Raw genomic sequence first — 10,312 nt, forward strand, 5'->3', positions numbered from 1 at the left:
GGGAGCTGAATTAGCTTTCTTACCTTGTGTCCCCAGTATCCTTTTTGAATGCAAACCCTAAAATGGCTATCTTCTTATCAGTGACAGTATTGAACAAGCTGTCAATAATGCGGGAAGCAAATCTTCTTCTCTGGTAATCATTCATGTCTATTACCTGAAATTATGTAAAACAGGGTGGTACAGACAGGAGCCGTTTAAAATTATAAGCAGATTCTATTAACACTCAAGCTAGCCTACCCAGATACAAGTCTAATAGAGGCTTAAGAGAAAGCTGCTATTGTCACTCAGCATCATAAGTAATCCAAATTCAGTTAATTTATCAAATTCTGAGACAAATCCTGTTTTAATCAATGGCCGTAGACAGATATACACATTATCATACCCTGTGTAGTTCAAAGGCTAGGGTTTTTTCAGATTGCCTTTTTTTTTTTTTAAAAAAGCTACAACTGACTGTATTCTAGGCAGGAATATGGAAAGCAATTTCAGTGCTGGAGAACTTGGTGTCACATGAACACCCCATTGCCAGACCTACACTTCCTTACCTGCTGTATGCAACAGCCGTGAGACCATTTTTAGCCTTTTTAATCCACACTAACAGCTTTCAACACACAAAACTAGTGTGGTTAAACCAGATATTGAAGTGCCTCACTTTTGGTATTACAAGAAAGTGGGTTCTCACTGATTGTTCCTGTACTCTCCTCCAGCCTGCTTCATACTTTGATCTCCAGGCCTTAACACAGAGGGCACTGGATCACTACTAGAACAGGAGGAGTTGGTTCCTCCACCTAGTCAGTGTTGAACATGGAGTGGAAAGAAACACTTCCCTCTGGGTTTTGAGACTTTCAGCCCAAATCAAGAATTAAAAGCAGCAGCCTACGGAACAACCTATACAGCAGAAGGATATTGGTGAATCAGATTTCAGGAAAATAAAAGCAAGCAGTGAGATTTATGCAATTCAACAGAGTGGTGATGGAGAAAAAAAGGTAACAGTTGACAGGGCAAGAGGGACACATTTCTCTCTAAGTATGTTTTCAAGGAATTAAGATTTCAGTATTAGAAAGCCCTGTCCTCTGTGAAGGCCAAAGAGAATAAAAGTGAAGATTCTGGGGCTGCTCTGATCAGCATATCCTGCAGAATTTGCACCCTGCCCTCAGACTGGTCTGAGGTCTCCCACGTGCATGCACTGGGCTGAGCTGCTGACAGTGCAGTGCTCAGGCCACAGAGAAGGGGTTCACACAGTTGCTTATACAGGGCACACATGTGCATCACATGACCTGACCAGTGTGGGCCGGAGCAGAGAGACCTCTGCAAGGTGACAGTGCTGAGGAAACAGTAGTTGCAGGTAAGGGGTTGCACCTACATGAGCGTAGCAACTTACCTGATCCCAACTCTGCAGCAGCTGTTCTTACTATGTGATTTCTCCAGAGCTTAATAAGCCATACAGAAAGACCACAAAGAACTGCTCTTAAAACAGAGTAAGAGCATAAAAAGCATTAAGAGCACTTTAAGCTATTTGTTTACATTAACAATACAACCCTTTAGGCTTTTTTTAAGTTGAAAAAAAAACACCTCCACAGAGTAAGCTGTAAAGAGCTCCTGTGTCTTTGGGTTACCAAGATACCAGGTAGGGTGCATTTTGAGAAGGACCCTTGTGATCTCAAAGGACAGAGACAAATCAATTTGTCTTTCAAGACACTATTTTTCCCTATTCAGACTGTCAGTGAGGTAACATGGTTAGTTCCTGCTGCTCCAGGGATTGTCTGCTTACATTTTACACAGAGCAAAAGCAGTTGTTCTTGAAGCACATATCAGAACCTAGGGCTCCTTCTCTTTCCTTTTCTTGGTCAATGTGTCCAAGTCCTGTACTGAACCAAGCCCCTTCTAGATGCTTGCACAAGGTTTGTGCAGTACCTCAGTCTTCTACACTGATAGGACTGCAAGCATCTCCACCATGGATTAGACTATCCTAATGAAGTATATTTTAAGGAAGATGTAAATCTGAACCTCATCAGAGGCAGACAAACTTCATGTCCTCCTTGTCTCAAGCAATTAATATAAATAAGTTACAGCTGCAAACAAGTAACTAGGCTACTGATGACCCCCTGGCCAGAGTTTAAACTATCTGTACAGGATGTAGAAAGCCACTTTACATCACAGATAACATAAGAAGCTGACTGAAGTCACAGGTAGTACTGTGAGAGATGGCTGAGTTTTACAGGCAGCTAGGAAGGAAATTATGCGTGAGATCTAGCCAAGTTCCCAACAGCTGGAAGGAAGTATTAGGGACCTTTGGGGAAATAGACCCTTGAAGTAACCCCATCAACAGCCTCACGTGGCCATGATGACCTTGGAAATGGTATAAGAAATATTTGACTTCATTATAGATGTGGCTCAGCTGACCAGTGATGAAAAAAATTATGGGCAGGTTATTTGGCAGCAGACTGGGATGGAAAAATGCAAGGGGAAAAGAGGGTAGACAAAGGGAAGATTAAAGAAAGGGAAGCTGTTAATAATATAGTCAAATCATGTGCTTCATATTCTGGGGTCATCTGCTGAGCAGTCTTCTACTTGATCATCACAGCCTAATTCAGGACAATAAACCAAAACTGTTCTTTTGACCACACCACATATGTGGAAGATGCTTCCTCAGCCAGGACTGGGAAGAGGGGCCAGGTATTTTCCATGGTTAATAGAGAAATACTTGCTGGTACAGACTGAGCATCCTGATACTGCTGCACTGGTGCTAGGTCTGAGAGCACCCACATCTCTCCAGCCTCTCCTAAGATTAATCAGGGGACAGCAGCAAACATGTTTATCTAAAAGAACAAGTTCTGCTGAGTTCGTTCAGAAAAGGAACTGTAAAAGTAAGCCCTGAGGAAAAGATCATAAGCTCTGAATTCAAAGTGGACAGAGATAACCAAGTGGAAGAGGGAGACCAGAGTCTAGACATGCTTGTACTTCACATATTTACTGCTATTTCTAGACAACTTGCCAATCCATTTGATCCAGACAACTTAATTCACCCAAAAAAAGCCTAAGCACCCACGAGTATCAAATGCCAGCGTTAGGCTGAGGGCCTTAACATGTAAAGATGATCAACATTAAGGTATCTGCTTCTTAAAGCTGAAACAGATTATGTGGACAATGCTTAAGAGTTCAGTGCCTGAAAACTGAATCCTAAAGAAACACACCCCCTCAAAAAAACATTGGTGAAGAACTTGTACCTGTTGCCAGTAGCGGGCTACTTCAGGTAAGTTCAGTGCCTCACAGAGGTACACTAAATTCAAGACATCCTTCTGAAAACAGCTACCACCAAACCCTGAAAGAGAAAATTGTTATTTTACTGGTGATTAAGGTACTATTCTAACCCAATCTTTCAAATCAAGTAGGTTGAGCAATCACTGACATAATCAACATCATAATTTTCCCCAGCATTACACTGCTAGCAAATGAAAACCTTAAGAATCTCTCAAAATTCAGCTTCTACACTGGTGCCTTAAAATCTGCTTCAGGTCTCATTGAAGTCAATGGAAGTTTTAACCCAGTCTCAGGGAAACATGTTATGATAGCCCCCAGGTTTTTTTTATTATTACAGTCAGGGGGACAAGCTCCTGGGTTTCCTCTCCCTCTCCTAGAGATTCAGATTAATATTTCTCAGAACACTTATGTGCTCTTTTCAAGATTAGATTCTTTCCTCCCACATCTCCAAATGGCTATCTAATCACTGCCAAGAACCAAAGATCACCACAGCTGACTAAGGGAGAACTGAGACAATTAATAGAGGGATCCTTGACCCCCAGAACTTTGCTCAGTCTCAGAAACAACACATGGGAGAAGGAATGATAATAATCTAATAGGAATTTGGTAATATATTTACTATGTCCTTTTCACTCTTGTGAATCAACTCTAGGAGAGGTTGTATTTAATAAAGCCATTTTAAAGCCACTCCTCCTCTTTCTACAATGAAGACTGCAGCCACACAGAAGCTTCAGTCTTGTTCCATCAGTTTGAAAGCTTAGTGTACTCATCACCACTTTACTACATCTTACTCCCTTGTAAATCTAAACGACTGAACTCATCCTACAGATTAGATGTTGCCATCACATTCTGACCTAGAGGCATCCCTCTCCTCAGGTGACTGGTAACAACTCCCAAAACTGCAGCAGTTAGTTGCTAAGACATCTTGCAGAACACTATCACCAGTGATGCTTCAGGAAAGCAACACTGCAGCTTTTCTTCCCAGTGTCCCATGCAGGACAAACCATGTACTCTGAACTCTTAGGTTTCAGATTGCCAGGGTCTAGAACAACCTCAGTCCTAGACATTTGACCAGAAAAAAAATTGATTCATGCTAGTACTCTACAGCAATGTTTTCACACATGCTGTAGATCTTAGAGCATCAGATCACTTCAAAACACTACTGGTAGGCCTATTGCACTACTAAAGCCCAAAAGAGGAAAAAAAAAAAAAGGATTTTTCACTGACCAACACTAGCTTTGAGGAACTTATTTCCAATTCTTTGGTCTGTTCCAATGGCTCTTGCTACTTCTTCAACATCTGCTCCTGTAGCTTCACACAGAGCACTGATTGAGTTAATGCTGCTGATTCTTTGGGCAAGGAAAGCATTAGCTGCCTGTAAATAGAAACAGAGTAAAGAGCTTGATTTTGCCAGAAACCAAGATGCCCACAGAGAACAGGAACTGGAAGGATTACTTTAGTATCTATGTCGCTCTGTTGAGATACAAAATGGTAACAAACTAGTTAATACGTAAGTGCCAGTCAATAGAACCTAAGCAAAAGAATGTGAAGCTTAACTTGCAGCCTTTGGGCTGTTTTATGATGGTAATCCATTTTGGCAGCACCGAAGATTTAGTAATAAATAGCACAGCAATAAAAGAAAAGATTTCTTGGAAAGTGATATCATCTATTATAATGCTCAGCTGAGGTAACTGGGAAAGATTAATATCCCTGGCCATACATATGGGGTCCTCCCAACCTCATCTGTAACTCCCAACTGCATCACTTGCTGTCAGTGAACTGCTTCTGAGCTTCATCCCGCTTATACCCTTTGCTCTTTGCAGAAAACAGCAGCAAGTAACACTAACCAGTTTAGAAAGTTCTGATGACCAGGTATTGGTTGTGAGGATTTTTTCTTTGGGCACCCAGTGCTCATAAACAGCACAGAGAGCACGGACGGCTTTCTGTCCCTCGGGAGAATCATCTCCACCAATAAGGACTCTGTCTGGGTTCTTCAGGTCCTTGATGGCTGTTCCCTCTGCAAGGAACTCTGGGTTAGATAGCACCTACAGGGCAGAAATAAACAACAGATAAAAGACAAAAGCAACAACCAGCCTTTAAATACCCCACTCAGATTGCGCTTACCTGCAAATCCAAGTTAGGCTTAGTATTGGCATCAAATATCCGACGAATGCTCTCTGCAGCACGAACCGGAACTGTGCTCTTCTCAGTGACAATTTTATAGCCATTGGAATTTTGTACAATCCGCCTGGCGCAAGCCTCGATGTACTTCAGATCAGCCGCTCGGCCTTTCCCCATCCCATAGGTCTTTGTTGGAGTGTTAACCTAATTACAAAGATGCAGAGGGGGAAGAAATGTTACAAGTCTCTTAAGAGGTACTGACATGGTGAAATTGTTAAAAATGGCAGACTTTTTCCCTCCCAGAGTTCAGCTTGCTTCTACCCTGGAATTATTCTATCTCCCATATCAAATGAACAGCTATTAGCTTTCTCAGTTACCCATTTTGTCTTCTAAAGACAGCTCACTGGCCTCTATTCAAATAGAATTTAAACAACAGCAATTCACAGCAACTCTGCAGGCTTTGGTGAAACTTAGTCCTTACTCTGGAAGCTGCAGTCATTTCTTCATGACTACAGCCAGCCACCTTTTGTTTCCTGTCCCACATCAGGAGTGCAAAAATTCACATAAGAATCTTGCAGCTAGCAAAGCAATTTCAGTTTAAACCCACTTTGCAGTGAAACTGAAGAGTGGAGCTGCTGGAAATTGCTATGCTGAAGTGCACAGAAAAGGCAACGCAAGGGAAAACATGGCATTTAAACTAAGACAGAGGGTCCTTTTCATTACAAGCTGAAAGAAGAGATGGCAACATGTAAAACACCACAGCCAAGGACAGGTGGCAATGTATGGACTATATTAGTGGCAGTCATCCAGCTAAAATAGCATTCGTTTTGGATTTAATGAACAGAGGAAAATACTGTCAGAAAGCAAGCTCTGTACCGTGGTGCCCTAACAAAGAGGAGCTCTCAAGAAAAGAGGACTTAAGTAACAAAAAACCTCAACAGGGGCCTACCAAGATGAATAACAAACAGTTATTTCAGATTCTGGATTAAGAACAGCCTTCTAAATTACAAAAGGTCACACTGTTTGATGGGATCCTCTTCCTAGTGGTGTCAACAGCTTAGAAATATTAAAGCCAGCCCCTCTTCCATTAACACATTTTTTAAAAGCTTCTAGAAATAAGTAATCTTTGTAACTCAATCAGTATATGACTTCACATCCCTACCTAGGAACTGTATCAGTATTGTTGAAGTCCCACAGATTTCTATAGTACACCCCAACGACAGATCTGCACTATATGCTGCTCCAAGACCCCATACATCTAACCAAGCTAAACATCAAGATCACCATTTTGATTTACAGCCTGTTCATTCGTCAGATGTTCTATGAGCTATAAGAAATAATTAAATACTGTTCCCACAGTACATAGAAAGACATGGAAAAAACTGTGACACAGTGACATGACATTGTTAACTGAGCCTAAACAAAAGAACAAAGGCCTCTTCCTAACATAAGAACAACATCATGATTTGATAAAAAACAAGAGAAGACAAACACACACAACCACCTTCTCCCCCTACACTTACAGAAATAAATACAAGATCAGCTTCTCTAATGGCATCATCAATACTGGTGGAAAAGAAGAGGTTTCTTCCTCGACAGGATTCTACTACTTCTTTTAACCCTGGCTGAAAAAAAAATAGTAGTTAAGATTAATGCAGATAGAACAACTGTAAACTGTATACCCAAACAAACAGCATATTTCAGATACATAAAGAATTTTTTCCCCTGTCAGTGTGGCACACTTTCTGTCTGACAGATGTAATTTAAGTAAAGCTTCTGTAGATTTACACAATGAAAAAAAATTAAAGCATTTTCTTATTCAAAACACCCAAAATATTGTCTTGGAACTTTCAGCCACACTGAACTGTTATTTGCAGAACCAGATGTTAGGCTCCAGTTATTCCCATGCTCTATTCTATTTCCATGAGCAACAAGTAAAGAAATACCTGTATAGTGATGTTAAGTAGATATAAGTAGTCTTACAATACTCCCTAAGCTGCAGACAAAACAGTCACAACTCTCCTTTTCCCCCAGCTACACGTTCCATGATCTCCCCAACATCAGATCAGAAACAGGTTCAGCACAAGAGGAAGAAAAAAAAAAAAAACAAACCACAAATAAGTCTTCCACCAAATCAGGAAGCCCAGATGCACTGAAAGAAAGGCAGAGTCAAACAGCAGATAAAGACCACTCCTTTTGACAACCATCCATCTTTGGACCACTTACAGCACCACACCTACTGCATGGAAGAATCCCAGACACAGTCTGATGAGATTCTTTCCAGAGACACACTGTGCTGTAACACTTCCCCTTCCCTTAACACCTCCACTCAAACAAGAGGAGCAGTAGACAATGTGTGCATGAACAATCCTCTGTATTAGGATGGTCTACAAAATTATTTAGCCACAACAGAGCTGTCATATGTAAAAGAAGTCTTTACTTTTTGTTTGAAAAATAAATCTATACACTATAACCTGGCAAACAAATTCCTAACTGAAGACACGCCTATCATGACATGAGATATTTAAGTGCCACGAAAGGCAAAGGTTTACTGAAGGGAGGAAGAGGAAAGTAAAGCAGAAGCTTTCTTATGCAAGACATTACTTACGCATTTTTTTGTCTTACTTTATACAAAATGCCTACTTACAAGTAAAACAAAGGTTAGCACAGACAGAATAATGTGTAACAACACATCAAGTGTTCCAACCATCATCCTATTGGGATGTAAACAGAAAGACAGCCCACTAGACAGTTTTTGACATGAAAAAGAAAAAAAAAGTTGAAAAAAAATACAAAAAGCCTCACTGTGCAATGACTCGATTTCACAACTGTCTGAACTAATTCTTGGCAGTTTTCATACATTCTTTGTAAGCAAAGGACACCATTCCAGGAAACAGATGTGAGGTTTTTTTGTTGGCTTTTGTTTGGTTTTAAAAAAAAAAAAAAAAGAACATGCCAAGACTAGCTCTATGTTGTAGTTTAACCCCAGCTGGCAAATAAGCACCTTGCAGCCACTCTCTCACTGGTGCCTCATTCCATGAGGGAGAGAATCAGAAGGGGTACAAGTGAGAAAACTCCTGGGTTGAGATAAAGACAGTTCAATAGGTAAAGTAAAAGCCACGCACACAGGCAAAGCAAGACAAGACACTCACTGCTGGCAGGCAGGTGTTCAGCCACCTCCAGGAAAGCTAGGCTCCATCACACGAAACCATTGCTGGGGAATGCCAACACCACCCCCCTGAACGCCCCCACTTCCTTCTTCCTACAGCTTTGTATGCTGGCCATGAAGTCACACAGTATGGGACACCCCTTCGGTCAGCTGGGGTCAGCTGTCCCAGCTCTGTCCCCTCCCAGCTTCTTGTGCACCCCTAGCCTGCTCGCTGGCAGGGTGAGGTGAGGAGCAGAAAAGGCCTTGACTCTGTGTAAGCACTGCTCAGCAACAGCTAAAACATCTGTGTTGCCAACATTATTTCCAGCACAAATCCAAAACATACCCCTATACTACCTACTGTGAAGAAAACTAACTCCACCCCAGCCCAAACCAGCACACTAACTCATTCAGTCTAAGTGTTCATAGAAAACAAGGTACTTGCTTTCATGATCTTTATGTCTCACTTGCTAATCTGAGCACTCATTGTACACATTTTCCTTTGAAAACTTATGACAATGGAGGTCTATTTATATTCACTTAAAGAGTCACCACATACAGGTTTGGTTTTAAGATAAAAAAAACTGCATTAGTGTTACAGCACAGATTCAAGAGGCTTCTTACACCAAAAGAATAACTATTAGTACCAGGCAACATGCCTTGTCTTTGCAAGTCAAGTGAAGATAAGTTTTCACTCCCACTAAGAACTCAAACCTGTAAAAACTGTCTCATGAAAGAGTGAAGGAAAGAAAAGATCTATTCTTCAAGGGTGAAAAAGAATGAAAAATAACAAGTGCTAGGAGAAGCAAAATAGAAAAACGCTTTCTATATCTTTAAGTTAAAGCAATTCTGTAGTGAAGGGGTGAAAGCATGACACATTTTTAAAAAAAAAAAATTTTATCTGGCCTAACCTTCCCAGGCCAGACTGGAGGTTTGCGGTACAAGTGAATCGGGAATATGACTGTCCCCATCCCACCACATGGTTAAGATGAGCAGCACAGACTGGATTTTGGCAGTATTCAGTACAAGCAGTAAAGCTTACCACTCAGTATGACACATTCATGTTGTGCTCTAACACAGCAGACACTAACTACAACTGAGTAAGAGTACGATTACAATTAAATTTGGTCCCCATTTTTAACACGATTCACTATATACACACACCATTACTTTTTTCCTTCCTATGCCCTTCATATGTAGTCCTGGAATACCTGCCCGCACCAAATATATTAAGTTATTCCAAAAATATGATTTAATGACCAGTAGTGACAGGTAGCTGCTCCAGAACAGTCTCTGCAAAGGACATCACTCTGCTATACTTATCATGCTCCAGAAGTGGGCCACAGGAAAGTGCCATGTGGTGGTGGTGAAAGAAATGCAGCGCTGGCTGGAAGAAGAGACAACAGTGAGACAAGTTTACCTCGTAGATTGGGAGAGTATCTGAATTCCAGGCATTGATTCTGGCCTCATTGACATCCACAACGGTAACTTTGATACTGGGACACATCTGTGCAATAACACTACATGTTGGCCCACCGACATAACCAGCACCAATGCAGCAAATCTTCTTAATTTCAAACATGATCGCTCTAGTAAGAGGAGAGAGGGAGAAGAGTAGAACCAGGAGTCGTCCGTGAAAATACCAGTCAACAATTCAAGGACATAAAGGAGAATTAACGATTTGAGATTTCATCGTGAGGCCACACGATTTCTTACCGCTGATGTCTCGAAAGGGGCGGCAGTGAGGCCGGCCCGGCAGGACAGGCTGCGGACCCGGCTGCGGGG

At 41.4% G+C, this 10,312-nt stretch overlaps 1 protein-coding gene across 2 annotated transcripts in view; it reads right to left on the minus strand.

Moving 5' to 3' along the window:
* UGDH (UDP-glucose 6-dehydrogenase) overlaps nucleotides 1–10,111 on the minus strand; it is a 13,099-nt gene extending 2,988 nt beyond the window's left edge. Inside the window, exons 1-7 of one of the 2 annotated variants that reach the window (XM_008946540.1) lie at nucleotides 9,948–10,111; nucleotides 6,903–7,004; nucleotides 5,383–5,583; nucleotides 5,106–5,303; nucleotides 4,486–4,633; nucleotides 3,225–3,319; nucleotides 24–154 (exon numbers count right to left, since the gene is read on the minus strand). In XM_008946540.1, the coding sequence (XP_008944788.1) occupies nucleotides 24–154; nucleotides 3,225–3,319; nucleotides 4,486–4,633; nucleotides 5,106–5,303; nucleotides 5,383–5,583; nucleotides 6,903–7,004; nucleotides 9,948–10,109 (1,037 nt within the window). In that variant the 5' untranslated portion in view covers nucleotides 10,110–10,111. The remainder of the gene's footprint in view (nucleotides 1–23; nucleotides 155–3,224; nucleotides 3,320–4,485; nucleotides 4,634–5,105; nucleotides 5,304–5,382; nucleotides 5,584–6,902; nucleotides 7,005–9,947) is intronic. The other variant, XM_008946541.1, reaches the window with a different exon arrangement.
* Between the last annotated feature and the right edge of the window lie 201 nt (nucleotides 10,112–10,312).

Source organism: Merops nubicus, unplaced genomic scaffold (genome assembly GCF_000691845.1).
Source record: "Merops nubicus isolate BGI_N331 unplaced genomic scaffold, ASM69184v1 scaffold21108, whole genome shotgun sequence".
NCBI lineage: Eukaryota > Metazoa > Chordata > Aves > Coraciiformes > Meropidae > Merops > Merops nubicus.